At 41.8% G+C, this 23,286-nt stretch overlaps 1 protein-coding gene across 9 annotated transcripts in view; it reads right to left on the bottom strand.

Annotated features, from left to right (window-relative positions):
• enpp2 (ectonucleotide pyrophosphatase/phosphodiesterase 2) overlaps nucleotides 1–23,286 on the bottom strand; it is a 221,093-nt gene that overhangs the window by 4,382 nt on the left and 193,425 nt on the right. For 7 of the 9 annotated variants that reach the window (XM_061820089.1, XM_061820090.1, XM_061820092.1 and 4 more), the window contains one exon: nucleotides 21,712–21,865. The exons of 1 other annotated variant lie outside the window; for it this stretch is intronic. In XM_061820089.1, coding sequence (XP_061676073.1) covers nucleotides 21,712–21,865 — 154 coding nt within the window. The remainder of the gene's footprint in view (nucleotides 1–21,711; nucleotides 21,866–23,286) is intronic. One more of the 9 variants, XM_061820096.1, reaches the window with a different exon arrangement.

Here is a 23,286-nt window from a genome sequence, read left to right as displayed (position 1 = left end):
GTTCAATATTGTCATTACAAACTCTTTGTGTGAAGGGAAAGTTAATGACTTGAAATTGGAAGTAGTCAGAAGAAGAAGAGTGAGCGAGGGGGAATTTCAATGGCATATCAGATGTAGGTAGTTTTCTTCTTTTCCTTTCAGCTTATCCCATCAGGGGTCGCCACAGCGTGTCATCTCAGATGAACGCATATTTGAAGAGTTTGTTTTCAAAACGAGACATAGGAATTTTTTTCAGATTTACGAAACTCACGCCAAAATTATCCAGCTCCGAATGGATAATTTTGGCGCGAGTTTCGTAAATCTGAAAAAAACGCCTATGTCTCGTTTTGAAAACAGACTCTTCATTTGTTTATCACAGTTTTACGCCGGATGCCCTTCCTGACGCAACCCCTCTCATTTAGCCAGCGAGAAAAGCTTACAGCACCTGGTATTCCAAGGTGGTCTCCCATCCAAGTACTACCGCTTATCTTCTGAAGTCTGATGAGATCAGGTGTTCTCAAAGTAGCTTGGCCATACGCTGAGGTAGAGTAGTGAAGACTTACTTTTATTGCACTTTCATTATTTGCTTAAATATGAACCTATAGATTTAATCAACAGATAGTGTTGTCCATTTGCTAATCAGACAAGGATGTGTTGTGGAGCCATGGTTGTCCTTGAGCGTTGTACGCAGAAAATCGACTGGCGCCATCCTCCTCTCCCTGGCGTTGCCGTGGAGACGAACGACACCAGATAAGGAGCGGAAAGTTTCCATCCCAGGACCAGACTGAACTAAAAACTTTGTGTGACTGGGCAGCTCTTGTTTTCTTCTTGGGCTATCCTCCCAGAAGACACACGTCTTGTGTGCGGCAGATACCTAGATAAGACCCGGACGTCTGTATTGCACATTCCTTTGTAATAAATGAAGAGTTTGTTTTCAAAACGAGACGTAGGCATTTTTTTCAGATTTACGAAACTCGCGCCAAAATTATCCATTCGGAGCTGGATAATTGTCTCGTTTTGAAAACAACCTCTTCATATTGTTGCATGCTTTTGAAAATGTTCAAACCAACATTTGCTTGCCAAAAAGCCTCGTCCTCGAGGGGTTGAAAGCTTCATTGCAGCTTGAAGTTGATGTTTACCACATTATTCTTTCATTGGTGTGCCGCTAATTCATTCATGCCATAATGGCGCCACAAAAGCATAACTTCTGAGGTCTTTAATCATATAGAAAAGTTTAACTTCCATCAGCTCTCTACCCTTCTCTTCCTCATTGTCACCAGGCCGTTTTTTTTTTTTTTTTTTTTTTTTGCAATCCGCTGTCCACAAAACAAAAGCAGCTTCATTTTCAAGCATTTAATTTTGCATCTTTCTCTTCAGCTTGAGTGTTTCGGAAGCAGCTTTAAGATCAAGCACGAGTGCTTTGGATGCATTTTGAACTAGAGAGGTTATGCAAACAGAGTCAACAGCCGTGGGCTTCTAAAAGTGATATAGTACATATTGTGAGATGACCTGTCTTTTTTGGGGTGTGTGAAAAAACCCGCGATGCACTGAATCCGTGATAGGTGATCACCGAAGTAGAGAAGGATTACTGTACTATCACTGAGGTATTAAAAGGGTGGACTTGAGAGCAACTGCAAGACTGAAATGATATGACTTTCTGAGGCTGTTCAGTTTTGTTTCACAGCTCTGTTACAGTCAATGTTTGGAAACACGGTATGTAAATAAAAAATTACAAAGTCTTTCTCTGTTAATATCTCATTTTTCCAACATACCAGTGCATATGGTAAACAGTATATCCGCAGCCTATGGTAAAGCATCTTTCCAGCTCTCCCCTCCTCACTCACCCCCTCCCTCGGATACCCACTCTTTTTCTCACTGATTGTCACTCACTGTCTACTCCCACTGACCACACTTTGCACGTTGTTTGGATGGGCCCAAATAGTAAGCCACAACTCTCTCATTGTTTTTTTTTTATACATAGTCGAAACAGGATAAGCATTGTATCTAAAGGTGGGACTTTTTGTTGTTGTCGAATTGACATCCTATGAAGGCAAAATAGTCTAGTCATGATAGACACATTTAAAAATTGATTGAAGTGTTCCCAGGTAAACATACAACTGCATCCATGGTGGAAAAAGCAACATTTTAATTATTCTCGGATGGGGAATTCCTGAAAACCTTCCTCCAATAATCACACACACTTTGAAAATGAAGTGATGACCTCGCTTTCAGATAAACAACGACTTGACCTGAGAACATATTCTAGCTACAACCCTCGATTGGTGGTGCAGTAGAGGGGAAAAAATGGGATCTTCAAAGGCAAATTGAGTGTGTGTGTTTCTGTAGGCTTGTCCCTTCCAGGGTCACCACAGTATATCATCTCAGATGAACGCATATATATGTTTGGCACAATTTTTATGCCGGATGCCCTTCCTGATGCAACCCTTCTCAGGGAGTGGAGGCCCAAGTGGGAAACGAACCCACAACCCGTGGTTTACCAAACCAGTGCTCTAACCACTGAGCTATGGGGCCTCTTGAAAGGAAAATTGAGTAAATGTTGTAAAGACACTAAATTAAATTACATTAAGTGTATACCTACTGTGTTAAGAATGTGTGTGTGTCCCAGGCACATTTTGGCTGCCTTTGAGATCCTGAGGGTGCTCAAAATGTTTGATTGAATCCTCCAGGCTTGCCAATGGACACACATCTTTGCAAAGAGTACATGATCACGTTTTACACGTCTTTGACTAATTTGCTCTTCTCAGCAATGCCCAGTGCTACTAACAGGCCCCAAAACCTGGCTACTTTGTGTCGATCAAGAACATCCGGCAAAAAAAGTGGAGACAATGCTGGTTTGGTCACTTGCACAGCTGTGAAAATTGTTGAAAGCACTTCGTGGGTTTCTGCATTAGTGTGTAAGGCTGTTCCAGCGCCTCTTGCAGGCCGAACTCCTCCTCCTCCTTGCGGTCGCACCAGGGGTGGGGAGGAGAAAGAAGCATTCTCCCCCACCGGCAACCAGTGTCTGGGAACCCCGGACGTAAGTAATAAAGTATGGAAGAAAGGAAAATAAAGACAAGAATAAAGAATGAATAATTACAACAACACCATAGACAATACAGCTCTAGATTAATTTCAATAACATCCATTATATTTACTTCGCCCGGCTTGGGTCCTCCTGAGTATACTATATGCACAAGACTTGTAAAGGAGTTGGGAAATCGGGCAATTTATGGGCCAGTCATTTAGATTATTTCATTGAGTCCCACGTCCTCCTCGCCGGCACACTCATCTGTGTCTGTAGGGGAGACTTGTGTCGGTGGACGTATATCATCTAAATATGGCTTGAAACTTCTTCTTTCTCCTTTTCCTTACGGCTTGTCTTGTTAGGAGTCGCAACAGCATGTCATCTTTTTCCATCTTAGCCTATCTCCTGCATCTTCCTCTCTAACCCCAAATGCCCTCATGTCTTCCCTCACAACATCCATAAACCTTCTCTTTGGTCTTCCTCTCACTCTTTTGCCTGGCAGCTCCATCCTCACCAGCTTTCTACTAATATACTCACTCGCTCACCTTTGAACATGTCCAAACCATCAAAGTCTTTTCTCTCGAATCTTGTCTCCAAAACATCCAACTTTGGCTGTCCCTCTATTAGGCTCATTTCAAATCTATCCAACCTGCTCACTACGAGCGAGAACCTCAACATCTTCATTTCTGCTACCTCCTGTTCTGCTTCCTGTTGTTTCTTCAGTGCCACCGTCTGTAATCCGTACATCATAGCCGGCCTCACCGCTGTTTTGTAAACTTTGCCTTTCATTCTAGCAGAGACTCTTTTGTCACATAACACACCAGACACCTTCCGCCAGCTGTTGACCCGAAATATTTAAGTCCTCCACTCCCTGTAGCCTCACTCTTCCCCCTCTACCTTTCACATTCACACACATATATTCTGTTTTACTTTAGCTAATCTTCATTCCTCTCCTTTCCAGTGCATGTCTCCATCTTTCTAATTGTCAGCCTATCAATTACCACTGCAAACAGGAAGGGGCTCAGATCTGATCCCTGATGCAGTCCCACCTCCACCTTAAATTCTTCTGTCACACCTAAGGCACACCTCACCATTGTTCTGATGGCATCATACATGTCCTGTACTATTATAACATACTTCTCTGCCACACCTTACTTACGCATGCAGTACCACAGTTCTTCTCTTGGTACTCTGTCATACGCTTTCTTTAGATCCACAAAGACACAATGTAACTCCTTCCGACCTTCTCTGTACTTTTCCACCAGGAACTTCTGCTCTCCATTGAGAGCCTGTCTCACCTCTTTCCGAAAGGCCACACAACATTCTTCCTTTCTCAGCTTCCACCACATCGTTCTCTGCTCTACGTTTGTCTTCTTAATCTTCCTACCCACCACCAGAGTCATCCTATACACCACCATCCTCTGCTGTCGAGTTACACTCTCCCCTGCCACTACTTTAAAGTCAGTAATCTCCTTCAGATTACATCATCTGCACAAAATATAATCCACCTGCGTGCTTCTACCGCCGCCCATGTAGGTCACTATATGTTCCTTCCTCTTCTGGAAATAAGTGTTCACTACAGCCATCTCAATCCTTTTTGTAAAGTCCACCACTATCTGTCCCTCAAAGTTCCTTTCCTGGATGCCGTACTTACCCATCACTTCTTCATCGCCCTGTTTCCTTTACCAATATGTCCATTGCAATCTGCACCAATCACAACTCTCTCTGTGTCTGTAAATATGGCTTGAGACGAAACGGTTAAATGGCCCAGGTCGCTTCACTCGCTTCTGACATATTTTCTTCCTCAAAAAGCGGTTCAGTCTCTGAAGGGGTGTCGGAAAAATCCAAAAATCGCCCTTGTTCATCTGCCATTGCATTCGGCACAGTGTGTTTTCAATGCCAGGGATATAGTAAGATGTCTGGACATGACGTCAGAGACAAATATAGCCGCCACTGGAATGCCATTGTGTCGAGTCAGACTGACGCAACATTTTGGTTTTATAAACCACTCTGAGCTAACTTTTCACAACTGTTATTATCATCAGAGTGATTAATATTACTTGTAGTTTTGATCACAATACTTGTTTTAAAATGTGATTTTTGGTGTCAGTGGTACTTTGAACAAGCAGTTCTTGAGGTTCTAGATTCTCGCTGGTTCACTGGACTCAGTTGGTAGGCTAAGCTGCCGCATATTGTTTTCCGCTTGTTTTCTGTGTCGCTCGTCTTGTGCATAGTTGGGTCTTCCTTTCTCCCTTATACCCATGTGACCCCCATTAACTAATACTCTCCTCTCCTAATTGTGACTGATACTTTCCTGACATGTTTCCTTGAGCTGACTCTCAAGAAGATATTACTCACCTGGACTTGTATTCTTTGATAGTTTTTTTTTTGTGGGATCGACTTACAACCTGTTCATGAAGGATTTTCATAAATGTATTTTATGGTGTGAAGCTCTCAGAGAATTTCAGGGCACACATAAACAACCCTTTGCAGTCACATTCACACCAACCGGCAATTTAGAGTTGTCAGTTACTGTCAGGTTCACCAATCAGACATTCATTAAACAGGACAAAAAAGGAAGCAAAGACACCAGTTCAAGTCTCTTGAGGAGAGAGGAGAGGAACCGTCTCGTACAATTCACCATTGCACTCTCTGATTATCCTATTCTCAGCACCTCTATTTATTTAGTTTTGACGCCCCTTATTTACATGGATGTTACAAAAAGTAGACGACAAGCAAAACAGTTTGAAACAAGGTGTACATGTTTGTTCATGTGCGTGTGCATGTGTGAAAGATTGCTGAATACATGTGTGGTCATTTCTTTAACAGGCAGCAGTTCTAACAGTTCTGATGATTAGATGTTTTTGTTCTTGCTGTCTCCTGCTACGAGGATGTCATGTTATGTAGGGCAGAGCAAAGCATTTCTTTATTGGAAGCAAATGTATGATAATTATGTTCACAATTATTCCTACATTTCCCCCTGTTTATCCTACATTCCCTACCATGTTTTCTAGAGCAGAGCAAAGCATTCTTCATTGCAGGCAGAGACAGTAACTGAAATGGAGCAGAGCAAAGCCTTTCTTCATTGCAGGCAGAAACAGTAACTGAATTGGAGCAGAGCAAAGCATTTCTTCATTGCGGGCAGAAACAGTAACTGAATTGGAGCAGAGCAAAGCATTTCTTCATTGCAGTCAGAAGCAGTTACTTAATACTATTTACAATTATTTCTACATTATCTTCCTGTTTATCCTACATTTGCTCAAATCCTTAAATCATCCAATAGATCACCCTTTCGGCTTACACTCGGAAGAAAATATAGCACTAATTATTTGTAATCTTCTGGATCAGAGAACAGGTCTGAAAGAGAGTCATAACGTCATCATCGTGGTCAACAATATCACTCTCATTACTCTGTTGTGCCAATAGTGGATATATTTCTGCCAATTTTGAATGTGTCGGGGCAATAGCAGTGGTTATAAGTTGGTTAAGTGATGCCTTTATGCAGGGAATACAACAACATCCACACAATGCAAGAATAGCTGCAAACAGTGATAGAAACTAGGACAGAGAACACCAAATTTTTAGATTTGCCAAACTTTTTTTTTTTTTTTTTTTTCACCACCACTCAGACCTGGCTGATGTGTTTACACCAGAGTCCTCCTTCATCTTGTGGTTCAGGGTGCAGAGGCCTTGAATGGCCCTTGTGTGTGACCCATCAGGTGCTGTGATATTTGGAATAAACAACACTGGTCACCGAACATTGAGCAGTCGCCACCCTTCTCGGCCAGGAGCATGTCGACCGCTATGCGGTTCTGGAACGTCAGGAGTGAGGTTGCAGCTGGTTGTTCCCTTATGGCAATAAAGCCTGCTTCCGTATAATTACCTGGTTTCTGTACATTGTAATGTATGTAGTTGATTCTGTCAACGTTTTTATTCAGAGTTATCCATAACAAGATGGATTCCCATCCTGCAGCAATCTCGTTAACCAACTTATACTCATCTCGTATGCAGTTGGGAAGCCATTTGCATCAATGTATGTCAGATCTCCATCTTTTCAAGAGGACCTTTGCCTTCGGGAGAACCCAAGGGGAGGTCCAAAGATGGATGCGGCCAATTGTATATCCTCTGCTTAGGATGGAAACAGTCACAGATAAGAGCAGTGATACCAGTGTACACGTTCCTGCTGCATTTATCAGTGTGTCATACAACTTTTGACCAACACACCACCACAACAAATCGTTGCATGGGAGCAGTGGGGGAGTTTGCAGATGGATATATGACACCATGTGTTGTTGAGATTTCCCACCTTAAAATCTGTCCCTGTAAAGCTAACACAGGAGAAATTAGGTAATGCAACATTTGTAAAAAATATCAGTTAATCATTTACTGCCTAAGTTGCTGGATAAACACTTTTCCATTGATGACAAGTGGTGTTAGGAGTTGTTTTAGTCATCACCTCCAGGGTACATTGTGTTGGGATTTCTGCTGGAATCACGCGTAGTAGTGGCCTAGGGCCCATTCATGTGACGCAACTACAGTTTACTCTGTTAGCTGCATTCTCCATTAATAACAACCAGTTGTTTCCCATTTGTAAAAAAAAAAATAATAATAATCATAATAATAAAAATAAAAATGTTCCTGAGGTTTTTCGGTTAAAATACTCCTTCCATAGGATAAGGTACTCTTTTTTTATGGCATTCGGGTCTAAGGTAGCATTAAATTGGCAAATAGTGAGAACAAAGTGGGGGGTTCATTTAGGATAAGCCCAAAGATGGAATCCCCAGCAATTAGACTATAATTCTCCTGTTGTGTTCAAAAGTAGCATATGAACAAAAATATCATTACGGCTGTCAATGTTGCAGCCCAACATGCTATCATATTATTTAGCCATTTTGAAGTCATGTCGACCAAGTCACCCCTAAATGAGTCAAGTGTCTTTTAAATCTTCACCAGCCTTCAGGTATTTTCAGATACTATAAATCTGCACCCACCGTATGCTGGTCTTTGCTCACCTTTCCCCTTGGGTGACTCAGCTGAGATGACCTTTTACAGTGTGTAAAGTGTATCCACGTGTTTCTTTCTGCTACTTTGTCCACGTCATTCAGCTCTTGCTCAGTCTACGCCAGTGTTCGGGTAATACTGCATGTACAGTAGATGTTGATTCATAAACAGACATAGGATGAATAGACAAATGGCAGTAATATTGTTATTAAAGCACAGTAACTTGTTCCATTTTTTTTCTGATGGTGTAGTGCAGGGATGTCAAACTCATTTCTCTTTTGGGCCACGTTGTAGTTTGGGTTTCCCTCAGAGGGACATTTCGAGTGAAGGCAGCGTGGGATCGATTCCCGCTCAGTGATGGTGTCGACATCTGCACTGCGACTGGCTGGAGACCAGTTCGGGGTGTAGTCTGCCGCTGCTCGAAGTTAGCTGGAATTGGCTCCAGCTCTCTCTCCGAATAAATGCAGAAAGGTTGCGCAGGAAAGGCATCCGGCGTAAAAAAAAAATCAAAAAGACAGTTACTGCCGCACCACCATAACAATGGCACAAAAATGGCTTTACACATCAATGCTGATAAGATTCCCAATTTGTTTGTCAATTGGGTGACTCAGCTGAGATGACCTTTTACAGCGTGTAAGGTGTTTCCACGTGTTTCTTTCTGCTATTTTGTCCATGTCATTCAGCTCTTGCTCAGTCTATGCCAGTGTTCGGGTAAAACTGCATGTACAGTAGATGTTAATTTATAAACAGACATAGGATGAATAAACAAATGGCAGTAATAGGGTTATTGAAGCACAGTAACTTGTTACATTTTTTTTGATGGTGTAGTGCAGGGATGTCAAACTCATTTCTCTTTTTTCTCATTCCTGCTTGTTTTTGGGATCTAGGAGGAAACCGGAGTTCCCGAAGAAAACTCATGCACGAGATCATGCAAACTCCACAAAGCCAGGAAATGGATTTGAATCCTGGTCCTCAGAACTGTGATGCAGACACTCTAACCAGTCGTCACTGTTCCGCTCAAAATCTAATCAATTAATCTATAGTTCTGAGGCAGACACTTTTAACCAGTCATTGACCATTCCACTCCAAATTGAATCTATTAATTTATAAAAATAACTCTTTTTTTTTTTAGAATGGGGAATGAAAAAAATTATCACATAATTGTCATGGGCGTGTCCTTCCTCAACTGTTACTGCACCTGTGCCCACCTGCTTCTTGTTCATGTTAATTACCATAGGTATATATTGCCACACGATGATTCAGGCTCCTGGATTGGATGAAATTAACAGTTTTGGTGACCACCTTCATGTCGTTATCCATTTTAATGACTTGCACGTCCTGGAGAAAAGTCCAAAAATGTTGTCCTCCATTTGCAGCTTGCAGTCTCTCTCCTTGTCACAACACCTGCTTTTTTTCCACGATCACTGAAGGCGCACCATCTGTACCCAGGATGGCAGCACGGGACCAGTGCTTCGACGAGTGTGGTGAAAAAATCTGGTGCTGTCTTTTTAGCTTTCATTAGCAGCCTTTCCACAAACTCTCCGGTGACGGTCAGTATGTGATCAACTCCGCGGATGAAAATGGCCAGTTGTGCGACGTCTGGAATGGTCGTGGTTTCATCAATTGCAATAAATGACTTTACATTGTGGTGTAACTAGCAGTCCAAATCCACTGAAAGATCAGAAATCCCACCTGCAACCGTGTTTCTCGTCAGGTTCATATTTGCAAAAGCCTGGTACCTTTCAGGGCACAAAATCTCCGCTGCTTTTATCATGCATACTTGTACAAATTCACCTTCATTAAATAGTTTTGAAGCCACTGTTATTTCAAGACACCTTCCGCCATCTGTTTCAACCTGCTTGGACCCATTTCTTCACTTCCTTACCAAACTCACCATTGCTCTGGATTGTTGACTCCAAGTATTTTAAGTCATCCACCCTCACCAAATCTTCTCCCTGGAGCCTCACTCTTCCCCATCCACCTCTCTCATTCACTCACATATATTCTGTTTTACTTCAGCTAATCTTCATTCCTCTCCTTTTCAGTGCATGCCTCCATGTTTCTAATCGTTCCTCCACCTGCTCCCTGCTTATACTGCAGATCAGAATGTCATCTGCGGACATCATGTTCCAAGGGGATTTCATTCTAACCTCATCTGTCAACCTATCTATTACCATAATAAACAGCAAGGGGCTCGGAGGTGATCCCTGATGCAGTCCCACCTCCACCTTAAATTCTTCTATCACACCTATGGTACACCTCCTCTCACCACTAATCTGCTGCCCTCATACATATCCAGTACTATCCTAACAGATTTCTCCGCCACACGAGACTTACGCATGCAGCACCACACCACATACTCTATCATAGGCTTTCTCTAGCTCCACAAGGACACATTGTAGCTCCTTTTGACCTTCTCTTTTCATTTCCAATAGCATCCCCAAGGCAAATAATGCATCTATGGCACTCTTTCCATGCATGAAACCAGTCCAGCCTCCACTACTCTTTCCCATAACTTAATTGTGTGGCTCCTCAACTTGATTCTTCTATAGTTTCCACAGCTCTGCAAATTGCCTTGTTCATGAAAATGGGAACTAGCACACTTTTCCTCCATTCTTCAGGCATCTTCTCACTTGCTTGTATTCTTTTGAATAAGTTGGTCAAAACCTCCACAGCCACCTCTCCAAATTGCTTCCATACCTCCACAGGTATGTCATCAGTACTAACTGCCGTTCCATCTTACATCCTCTTTTTAGTGCCTTTCGACCTTTCCCCTTACTAATCATTGCCACTTCCTGGTCCATCACGCTCTTCTACTCTTCCTTCTTGCTAATTTTCTTCATTCATCACCTTCTCAGAGTATTCTTTTCATCTATTTAGCACACATCTGGCACCAGTCAACACGTTTCCATCTCTGTCCTTAATCACCCTTACCTGCTGCACATCCTTTCCATTTCTATCCCTCTGTCTGGCCAGCCTGTAGAGATAATTTTCATCTTCTTCCGTGTCCAACCTGGTGTCCATGTCATCATATGCCTCTTGTTTAGCCTTTGTCACCTCTGCCTTAGCACTACATTGCATCTCAATGTATTCCTTTCACCTCTCCTCAGTCCTCTCACTGTCCCACTTTGTCACTAATCTCAAATCTTGCTAAGCATTAGTTCAATGAAAAGAAATTTACTGAGTGAGTTTAGCTCTTTTGAATATGTGTTTTTTAGTTAAAGGTGAATCAAAGGTTATTTTTAATAATTTATAGACCTCCAAGATACAATAGAAAAATGTATGGAGGACTTTTCAGAACTGGTGTCAGGTATTTTTACTGAGTCCAACTATTTTGTCACAACGGGGGACTACTGTTGACAGTAACATTGAAAAACATCCTAAGAACTTTCTGCCATCCAAGCAAAGCAAAGCAAATTAAATTTATTTGTAAAGTGCACTTCATTCACGAGGCAACTCAAAGTGCTTTACATGATTTAAAGTATTTGAAAACAAAGAGATAAAACATTTAAAATGGGATAAAAACAATGAAAATTACAACAAAATCTATATCTAAAAAAAGGACAATGAAAACCATGTACAGTGAAAGAACTATTAAAAAGTGGAAATACTCTAAAAAGCATGAGAAAAAAAGAAGGGTTTTGAACCTGGATTTAAAAACATTCAGACTTGGTGCTGACCTCACCTCTTTTGGTAACTTATTCTATTTGTGTGCAGCATAATAGTGCCTTGTGAAAGTATTCGACCGCCTTGAACTTTTCAACCTTTCGCCACATTTCAGGCTTCAAACATAAAGATATAAATTTTTTTTTTTTGTCAAGAATCAACAAGAACTGGGACAAAATTTATTGGACATTTTATACTTTTTTAACAAATAAAAAAACTATAAAGTGGGGCGTGCAATATTATTCGGCCCTTTACTTTCAGTGCAGCAAACTCACTCCAAAAAATTCAATGAGGATCTCTGAATGATCCAAAGTTGACTGGTGATGAAAAATAGAATCCACCTGTGTGTAATCAAGTCTCTGTATACATGAACATGCTCTGTGATCATCTCAGGGGTTTGTTTAAAGTGCAGAGACCATCATGAACACCAAGGAACACACCAGGTAGGTCCGAGATACTGTTGTGGAGAAGTTTAAAGGCGGATTTGAATACAAAAAGATTTTCAAAGCTTTAACATCTCAAGGAGCACTGTGCAAGCAATGATATTGGAATGGAAGGGGTATCAGACCACTGCAAATCTACCAAGACCCAGCTGTCCGTCTAAACTTTCACCTCGTACAAGGAGAAGACTGATCAGAGAGGCAGTCAAGAGGCCCATTATCACTGTGGATGAGCTGCAGAGATCTACAATTGAGGTGGGAAAGTCGGTCCATAGGACAACAATCCGTCATACACTGCACAAATCTGGCCTTTATGGATGAGTGGAAAAAGAAGAAAGCCATTTCTCAAAGATATCCATAAAAAGTCTCATTTAAAGTTTGCCACAACCCACCTGGGAGACGCACCAAACATGTGGAAGAAGCTGCTCTGGTCAGATGAAACCAAAATCGAACATTTTGGCCAGAATGCAAAACAATATGTTTGGCGTAAAAGCAACACAGCTCATCACCCTGAACACAGCATCCCCACTGTCAAACATGGTGGTGACAGCCTCATAATTTGGGCCTGCTTCTCTTCAGCAGGGACAGGGAAGATGGTTAAAATTAATGGGAAGATGAATGGAGCCAAATACAGGACCATTCTGGAAGAAAACCTGATGAGTCTGCAAAAGACCTGAGACTGGGATGGAGATAACTATTCCAACAGGACAATGACCCAAAACATAAAGCCAAATCTACAATGGAATGGTTCATAAATAAAAATATCCACGTGTTACAATAGCCAAGTCAAAGTCCAGACCTGAAACCAATTGAGAAAACTGCAGTTCACAAATGCTCTTCATCGCATCTAACCTCACTGAGCTCGAGCTGTTTTTAAAGAAAAATGGGCAAGAATTTCAGTCTTTTGATGTTCAAAACTGGGAGACATACCCAAAGTGACTTGCAGCTGTAATTCCAGCAAAAGATGGCACTATAATGTATTCATGCAAGGAGGCCGAATAATATTGCATGCCCCACTTTTCAGGTTTTAATTTGTTAAAAAATTATAAAATATCCAATACATTTCATTCCACTTCTCGATTGTGTCCCACTTGTTGTTGATTCTTGACCCAAAAAATATTTTATATCTTTATGTTTGAAGCCTGAAATGTGGGTAAAGGTTGAAAAGTTCAAGGAGGCAGAATACTTTCACAAGGCACTGTAAATGCTGCTTCAACGTGTTTGGATTCTGAACTCCAGTGTTTTGCCTGAGTCAGTCACTCTCAGAGGTCTACTATTTGTATTGCATAAGCATTACTTTCATATATTCATGATGTAAATCATTTAGTGATTTATAGACCAGTAGCAGAACTTTAAAATCTACTCTAAAGATGACTGGAAGCCAGTGCAACGAATTTAGGATTGGAATTATATGCTCTGACCACTTTGTTCCGGTCAGAACGTGAGCTGAAGCATTCTGAATGAGCTGCAGGTGTTTAATACTCTTTTTGGGGAGTCGAGTCAGAAGACCATTATAGTAGTCAAGTCTATTTGAGATAAAAGCGTGGATATGATTTTCCTGGTCTGCTTGACACATGCAAGCCTTCACTCTAGATATATTCTTCAGATGGTAAAAGGCAGTTTTTTGTCATAGATTTGATGACTGTTGAAAGTCAGGTTGGAATCAATCAGAACACCAAGGTTTTGGACTTGGTCTTTGGTTTGGCCTCTCTGGGAGGCCTTTTTGAGGATGGTGTTGATTTTGGTCTCCCCTTCAGGTATTGTGAAACAGTAATTTCCAGGAACTTGGTCTTGATGGTTGACACAGGGCAGTTGGACAGCATGAGGGGAAGCAACAGCGAAGGACGTTTTCAGAAGTCCCCAATTATCTCTACTGTCTTCACCGTGTTCAGCTCCTCGTGTTGTTGGCTGCAGGAAATTTCCAGCCGCTTTACATCCTGTCGTACTCATCAGTATTTCATGAGGCCGATGACTGTGGTGTCATCTGTAAACCTCAGTAGTTTGGTCACTGTATTGTCTTATCTTATATAACAAATACACAAGACGTATTTCAAGGATTCCAATATTTACTCACAAGTTGTCGGCCATGTACCATTCACCCTTCTGGGTGAGTTCCATATCCTCTATACCAGGGGTCATCAACCTTTTTGAGGCTGAGGGCAACTTTGTGAGAACTGATTGTACGAGGGGCTCCATGACCTGTTTGCAGCAAACTTCAGTCATAGTTCTTTATACATACATAAAATATTTTCGTTTTAATTTTTTGTATAATGTGACATAACAGGTATTTTAAATTTTTAAATAACATAAGCAAGTCAAATTCAAAATTTAAAACTGTGGTATTTTTAGAACACGCGTCGCAGGGGCCTTAAATTGTCCTCGCGGGCACCGCATTGGTGACCCCTACTCTATATACTCTATATCCGGCTACTGAGCATGCCAGGTAGTGTAGTTGTTATATTATGTAATCTGAGTACACAGTATCACATCTTCCCCCCCAAAAAAGAAAATTAACATAAAACTAACACATGGTTCCTGTTTTAACTTTACTCTTAGCATTGTAACTGATTGCAAACAATTAACAAAAATCTGCATAAACATTTCATTGAAAAAGCAAAAGTACAGGTGCCAGTTCTCAAGGCATCCGGACAACAGCTGATTTTTGCAAAGGTGCACTCCGGTAAATCAGAACTCTTCTGGAACCCATCAATGGTCTATGACTTTTTTAACTGTTTTTTTTTATCGTCTTCACAGAGCTTTCTGCCAAAACGTGAGATTTGGGATATGCTGAACTTGATGTGGTATGTTTAAATCCCCATTCATTGGCAAAAGCATTAAAGTCACAGCTCAAAATTGAGGCCCATTGTCAAAAAAAAAAAACACTTCACACGGGACTCCGTGTCAGGCAAAAACAGTCTTTAGGTAGCTAGCAACTGCTTTGCTCAATGTCGACTGCTGTACTCCAACTTCAGGAAAGTTTGAGAAGTCGTCAGTGACCACTATGTAACGCTTTCCTTCCCAGTCGAACAGATCTGTTCTGACTTTGTAGTAGGGTGGATGAGTCATCAGGGGCTCCATTTGTTGTTTTGGTCTGTAGGTATGGCATAGTTCACATGATGCCGTTGTCTGGCTATTGGTGTGGGTGATTCTCAGACAGTACTTTACCCGGATAGCCCTCCCTTTGAATTTAGCCTCTCCGAGGTGGGCTTCATGTATTTTTTTTCAACATCTGTTTACGTAGAGATTAAGGAATATATAATTTACTTCCTTTCATTATGATGTCATCCACCACTGTGAGCTCGTCTCTACAATTCCAATAGTCTTGTATTTTGACAGGGGAATCTTTTTTATGACCAGGCATTCCTTTCAGTATTGTACTCTTAAGTTCTTTCATTGTTTCATCTGCAATGGTCTGTCTTTATATTGGCTCTTTTCTGTCTTCAGTTACAGGCAGAGACGTAACAACCATGTCCACGTATACCGTATTTCTGCGCTTTCCCCCTTGTCTGCTCTTTCTTTCTTATCCACTGCTCTGGACAGAGTGTCGGCTGTGTACATGTATTTACCATGAGTATACAGTGAAGAAAATAACTATTGGAACATCCTGCTATATTGCAAGTTCTCCCACTATGAAATCATGGAGGGGTCTAAAATTTGCATTGTAAGTGCATGTCCAGTGTGAGAGAGATCATCGAAAAAGAAAAATCCAGAAATCATAATGTATGATTTTTTTAATGATTCATTTGTGTGATACTGCTGCAAATAAGTATTTGAACACCTGTTAATATTTGGTACAGTAGCCTTTGTTTGCAATTACAGAGGTCAAAAGTTTCCTGTAGTTGTTCACCTGGTTTGCACACACTGCAGGAGGGTTTTTGGCCCACTCCTCCACACAGATCTTTTCTAGATTAGCAGCCCTCTAGCCTGTCGTTGAGATACACTGAGTTTTAGCTCTTTCCAAATATTTTTAATTGGGTTAGGGTCTGGAGACTGGCTAGGCCACGCCAGAACCTTGATATGCTTACGGAGCCACTCCTTGGTTTTCCTGGCTGTGTCCTTCAGTCATTGTCATGTTGAAAGACCCACCCTCGGCCCATCTTCAATGATCTGACTGAGGGAAAGAGTTCCCCCAAATTTCACAATATATGGCCACGGTCATCCTGTCCTTCATACAATGCAGTCATACTGTCCCATGTACGGAAAAACACCCCCAAAGCATGATGCTACCACCCCCATGCTTCACAGTAGAGATGGTGTTGTTGGGATGGAACTCGTCATTCGTCTTCCTTCAAACACGGTTAGTCGAATTATGACCAAAAAGTTCAATTTTGGTGTCATCAGTCCACAACACTTTCTCCCATGACTTCTCTGTATCATCCAAATCCAAATTGTCATTGCCAAATTTAAGACGGGCCTTGACGTGCTGGTTTAAGCAGCGGAATCTTCTGTGCCATGCATGATTTCAAACCATGAGGTTTTTGTGTATTACCAACAGTCACCTTCGAAACGGTGGTCCGAGCTCTTTTGAAGTCATTGACCAAATCCTGTTGTGTAGTCCTGGGCTGATTCCTCACCTTTCTAAGATCATTGAGACCCCACAAGGTGATATTTTGCATGGGGCTCCACTCCAATTGAGATTGACCGTCATGTTTAGCTTCTTCCATTTTCTAATGATTGCTCCAACAGTGGACCTTTCTCACCAAGCTGCTTGGCAATTTCTCCCAAGCCCTTTCCAGCCGTGTGGAGTTGTACAATTTTGTCTCTGGTGTCTTTGAACAGCTCTTTTGTATTGGCCATGTTACAAGTTTGAGTCTTACTGATTATATGTGGTGGACAGGTGTCTTTATTCAGCTGATGACCTCACACAGGTCCATCTGATTCAGGATAATACATGGAGTTGAGGTTGACTTTTAAAGGCGGACTAACATGTGTTTATCACCCCGCCAGTCAAGGTTCAGTTGAATGTATGGATTGCACTTTGAAGAAAAAACTGGCTAAAATATAAAGCTCTTCTTGGCATGAATTGGGTTCAGGTTCTCCCCCTTGCTCTAATGTCTGTGAGACAAACTGTGTCTCGCTCTTCTGGTTTCTCTCCTTACGAACGTCTTACAGGTCGTCTGATGCCTGGCCCTTCCTCTTCACTCCAACCGCTGGAAGAAGGTGTTGTGTCTCCCAAGTTTTCTCAAAAACTCTTTTGGACACAACTGTATTCTTTTGCTTCTAAATGCTCTTTACAGATCCAGGACACTCTTCCATCACTACCTCCTGCACTTGATCTTCCTGAGTGGTATCTGTCTACCTTAAAGAACTCTCTCGTAAGTGGTCAGAACCCGTTGGTCTGGCCCCCACAAGGTGACTGCTTGTACCTACAAAGCCGTCCGCTTGGAGGGAAAATTCAACAAGTGATTTCATTATTCTTTGCTTTGCCCTGCTACAGACGTTTAATTGCACTTTTATTTTATTGTTTGTTGTTGTTTTATTGTTAACCATGATTCCTGCAGATGGTCCAATTGCTTTTCGGACCAAGAGAGGGACAGCAGGAATCCATGGCATTCTTATGATTGGTGTTATTGTTATTCTTGGTATTTTGATCTGGGAAATCGCTCAAAAATACCCCATACCCACACCCACATCAGTGCCAGCTGTTAGCACGACCCACCCAGAAAATATTCATCACAGAGAAGAGTAATATTATAAACAAAGCCCTATCTGTTGATGAGTGGCTTAGGGTTTTGACAGCCAGTAGCGCAGTGAACAATAATTGGTTACTAATGGTGGAACAAGCGGCTAATAAAACCCCGAGTGACTGTGTTGTATGTATGGGACCTAGACCTTTGTTACGTGTTGTTCCCTCTTCTGTCATTGCCACCTGTGTTCGAGAATTTATGAAAAATTATGTGCTGACTAAAAATGACAGCAAAATATGAGATACTGCCACCCGGTGTAACCGTCTCAAAAAAACAAACCTGTGTTTAATCGCATACACCAAAACTTCACCTGTATTTTCCTTAAACGTAATGGTGCCCCAATTGACAATATCTCTGATGATCAGTGTGCAGAGAGAGAGGCCCCGTAGCTCAGTGGTTAGACCACTGGTTTGGTAAATCAGGGTTTGTGGGTTCGTATCCCACTGGGGCCTTCACTACCTGAGAAGGGTTGCGTCAGGAAGGGCATCCGGCGTAAAAATTGTGCCAAACATATGTGCGTTCCTCTGAGATGACACACTGTGGCGACTCCGAATGGGACAAGCCGAAAGTAACTGACTTTTATCAGTGTGCAGAGACACAGAAAACACCTTTCTTCCAACCTGTCAGTCGTGCTGATGTGTGGGGGTGGTGTGGAGAGGACCGTCTCTTCCATCGCCTCCCGCACAACAGTAGGGGCAGATGTGCCTTAGTAACTTTACTTTTGCCTATTTCCGTTGTTCCTGTCACCCTGGATGATCTGGCAGTTGCTCCTGAACACATCAAGGATGCCCTTGGCCTATTACACCGTTCACGTAGGTCCAAACCTACCTGGCTCGGTGGTAATGTCCACACTCACCGTTGCACTGGATTGTTGACGCTAAATAGTTGAAGTCCCCCAACCTCGCTATCTCTTCTCCCAGTAGCCTCACTTTTCCCCCTCCACCTTTCTCATTCGCGCACATATATTCTGTTTTACTTCGGCTAATCTTCATTCCTCTCCTTTCCAGTGCATGTCTCCATCTTTCTAATTGTTCCTCTGCATGCTCCTTGCTTTCACTGCATATCACAATATCATCTGCTAAAATCATGGTCCAAGGGGATTCCAGTCTAAGTATAGTATCAGATAACTGGATGAATGTGTTTGGTAAATGGAAGGGTGTCATTTCATCAATCTTCATCTCTCCGCCTGTCTTCACCTCTTTTGTCACCCTCTGTGGATGCTGTTGCATTCCTTGTATTCGTTCTCTTTTAACCCATCTGATTGAGAAGGCGACTGGTGGCCCAGCTGATGGCCGTGGTAATTATGTCCTCATTAGACCCCTGCCCCGACATACTCCTCAAGATGATTTTACTGATCCTATCACTCCCCTAGAAAATCATACTAAACTTCCACCACTTTCCGATTGTCATGATGTTGACATGGCCCGTGATTGCATGGCCCTTGCCCTTCTGTTCTACTGATGATTTTTGCGTGATATTACTTTTTTAGAAATGTTTTGCTGTTTTTGAGTTGTCTAGTACTGTCCTGCATGTTTAAAGCTTTCGGGTGTTCTGAATCGTGAGACTATGCACTTGTTTAAAGGTATGTTTGGACGAATAGAGAGGGTTTTGTTTTCCATATTTCTTGAAGCGTTACTTTTGGGATTTTCGTGATTGTTTTTGTGATCTATTTCATAGATCAAGAGAGGGAATGAAGACTATTTTACTTTTGTTGCACTTTGATTATTTGCTTAAATATGACCTTATACATTTAGTCAACAGATAAAGTGTTGTCCATTTGCTAATCAAACAAGGATGTGTTGTGGAGCGCCGTGTCTGTCCTTGATCTTTGTACACAGAAAACCGGCTGGTGCCATCCTCCTCTCCCAGGCGTTATCTTGGAGACAAACAACACCAGATAAGGAGTGGAAAGTTACCATCCTGGCTCAGGACCAGACTGCGGGGGGGCAGCCACTTTTACCATGGACCCATACATATAAAAACCTTGTGTTACCGGGCAGCTCTTGTCTTCTTCTTTGGCTATCCTGCCAGAAGACACACGTCTCGTGTGCGGCAGATACCTAGATAAGACCCGGATGTCTGTATTGCAGATTCCTTTGTAATAAATCCATTTGCTGTTCACTTTTTCTAATCATTGGTCATATCTTCCTCGATTCGTGAACACACGTAGGGTCCAAACTCGCAAATCCCTACAATCTCAATTGAATTGGATTCCCATGCAAGCCCCATGACAGTGCCTCGTGATGTCTCAATGATCCTTAAAAAGGTGAGGAATCAGCTCAGGACAACACGACAGGACTTGGTCAATGACCTGAAAGGAGCTGGGACCACCGTTTCCAAGGTGACTGTTGGTAATACACTTGGACGTCATGGTTTGAAATTATGCATGGGACGACAGGTTCCTCTGCTTACACCAGCACATGTCAAGGCCTGTCTTAAGTTTGCCAATGACGATGATACAGAGGAGTCATGGGAGAAAGTTTTGTGGTCAGATGGGACCAAAATTGAACTTTTTGGTCATAATTCCACTAACCGTGTTTGGAGGAAGACGAATGATGAGTTCCAACCCAAGAACACCATCCATACTGTGAAGCATGGGGGTGGTATCATCAAGCTTTTGGGGTATTATTCTGCACATGGGACAGGACAACTGCACTGTATTAAGGAGAGGATGACCACGGCCATGTATTGTGAGATTTTGGGGAACAACCTCTTTGCCTCAGTCAGAGCATTGAAGATGGGTCGTGGCTGGGTCTTTCAACATTGACAACGACCCGAAGCACGCAGCCAGGAAAACCAAGGAGTGGTTCCGTAAGAAGCTTATCAAGGTTCTGGCGTGGCCTCCCCAGTCTCCAGACCCAAACCCCATAGAAAATCTTTGGAGGGAACCGAAACTCCATGTTTCTCAGCGACAGCCCAGAAACTTGTCTGATCTAGAGAAGATCTGTGTGGAGGAGTGGGCCAAAATCCCTCATGCAGTGTGTGCAAACCTGTGAACAACTAAAGGAAACGCTTGACCTCTGTATTTGCAAACAAAGGCTACTGTACCAAATATTAACTTTGACTTTCTCAGGTGTTGAAATACTTATTTGCAGCTGTATCACACAAATAAATCGTACATTGTGATTTCTGGATTTTACGTTTTAGATTATTTTCTCTCATAGTGAACATGCACCAACGATGAACATTTCAGACCCCTCCATGATTTCTAAGTGGCAGAACTTTCAATATAGCAGGGTGTTTAAATACTTATTTTCCTCACTGTATACATTTTTTGGTCACTCTTAATATAGACTATTGAGTCCTGCAATGCATATATTTTTTTGTTTTAGAAGATCCTTGGCAGCACGGTGGAACAGCTATGAAGCGTTAGCCAGTGTTAAATTCAACCCCCCCCCCCCCCCCCCCAAAGAATTTGCACTTCTCCCCGTGACTGCGTTTCTCTGGGCAGTCCGGTTTTCTCCCACATCCCAAAAATATGCAACATTAATTGGACACTCTAAATTGTCCCAAGGTGTGATTGGGAGTGTGACTCTTTGTCTCTGTGTGCCCTGCGATTGGCTAGCAAACAGTTCAGAGTGCACCCCGCCTCCTGCCCATTGACAGCTGGGATAGGCTCCAGCACTCCTGCAACCCTTATGAGGATAAGCAGCTAAGAAAATGGATGGATGGATGGCTAGAAGATCCTTGTTGAATGATTTTTTTTAAACCAATCATTCTTGTATTTAGGCCCTTCCAGTATTCTACTCAACTTGCTTCATACAGAAAGTGATATCCTGAGATACGTAATCTTTGTTGTGAATTGGAGCGAAGCTGTTTGTAAACACAAATGATTTGACTAGACATTTACTTACTAATACTTGACTTCTGAGTTGGAGTGAGGCAAAGTATAAAGTCAACCGGTGTTTCTTACATTGCATGTCTCATCATTGTTTGGATGGTGTGGCAAGATGAATGCAGCAGAGCTGAGGGGGCCACCACAAGAATCTGCAGTCTGTCTGAAGTCTAAGCAGCTGGTTAGAACCACAAAAAAGTGAGTTGGGATGGCTACTGTACCATGCGCATACCTGCAGTTAAGAAAAAAATAATTCTATTAGGGACAATTTACCAAATGTTTGCTGACTAGCCTTTTTGAAAATCAAAGCTACTTCCTGTCTACTGATTGTTGCAAAGGGCTAAAGTTTGTTAGATGCTTTTGAAAAAGCACATTACTTTTTCTCATGCTTATTATTCATAATATTTAAAAATGTGAAGACATTGATCCTGTTTATGATTTCAGACAAGTTAATTATCTCAGTTAGAAAACAAATAAATAATATTCAACACTGTTTTGGAATTCTCAGCAAGCATTTATATTTTCAAATACTTGGACATTTTCTCGATACATAGTCTCAAAAATCAATCCGTCACATTTCTATGTAGAAAGCATTTTTAATAAAATGACAGGCCCTTCAACATGCTTTACATAGTTTAAATGAATCCCCTCCAGCCCCTAAACAACACAGACACACACACAAACACATGCAGGGATAAACATTTATGTCATGACCTATGGCTGGGCACAGAAAATCCAAGTGAAGAAACACCTCAAGGAGCCGTCTCCACTGAGACCAGAAAACAGACAGGGGGCACAGAAGATAGGCAGAGAGCCCCAGTACAGTGATCTAAGAGGATCCACAATACAGCAAACAAGAAACTGGACCTTAGCCAAAGCATATCAAAGTTACCTTTGCAAGGGGCTCCCTCTCACGAAAAACTGAATGTATTCTGGTCCCGTGTGTGTCTGTGTGTGTGTGTCTGTGTGTGCATGGGTGTTTGTGCTGTCCTTTGGCCTGCTACACTGCTCAGTAGACAGCGAACAGTTCCTATATAAGTCGATGAAGTTTCCTTTTCACTAATTAATTCAGGAATCACTGTTAAACTTGAACCATGGAAATGTGTTATCTATGTCAGATGATGAGCTACAATTAAAACTTTAAACCATACACATTTAACATACCGTAATTTCCGCACTTTATGTCGCACCGCATTATAAGGCGCACCTTTAATGAATGGCCTATTTTAAAACTTATTTCAATATGAACCGCACCCCATTATAAGGTGCATAGAATAAACGCTATAGTAGAGGCTCGGGTTACGTTACACGTCAGATAGGTTAGTCAAACTTTATGACAGTAATAGATTACAAACCAGAATTCCAACAACTCCATTCACTCCCAAAATGTATAAACAGCTGTTTGTTTTCCTTGAGGTAAAGTCAGTGACGTAGTATTTTTGTGTCTTTTAACAACAACAAGGTATAAAATGTACTGCAACATTTATTTCACATTGTGGAGGGAAACCTTTTCCTCGATTTAGTAAACATGTAAAAACAGTCTAACACAGTTAATGTAAATCAATCGTGAGGGCAATCACAATATAGTAACACTCGAAATAGTGCAAAGCAATCACAATATAGCAATAACTCAACACTGTTCAAACGTTAATG

The sequence above is a fragment of the Syngnathoides biaculeatus genome, chromosome 5 (assembly GCF_019802595.1).
Source record: "Syngnathoides biaculeatus isolate LvHL_M chromosome 5, ASM1980259v1, whole genome shotgun sequence".
NCBI lineage: Eukaryota > Metazoa > Chordata > Actinopteri > Syngnathiformes > Syngnathidae > Syngnathoides > Syngnathoides biaculeatus.
This window is presented reverse-complemented; position numbering and strand designations above follow the sequence as displayed.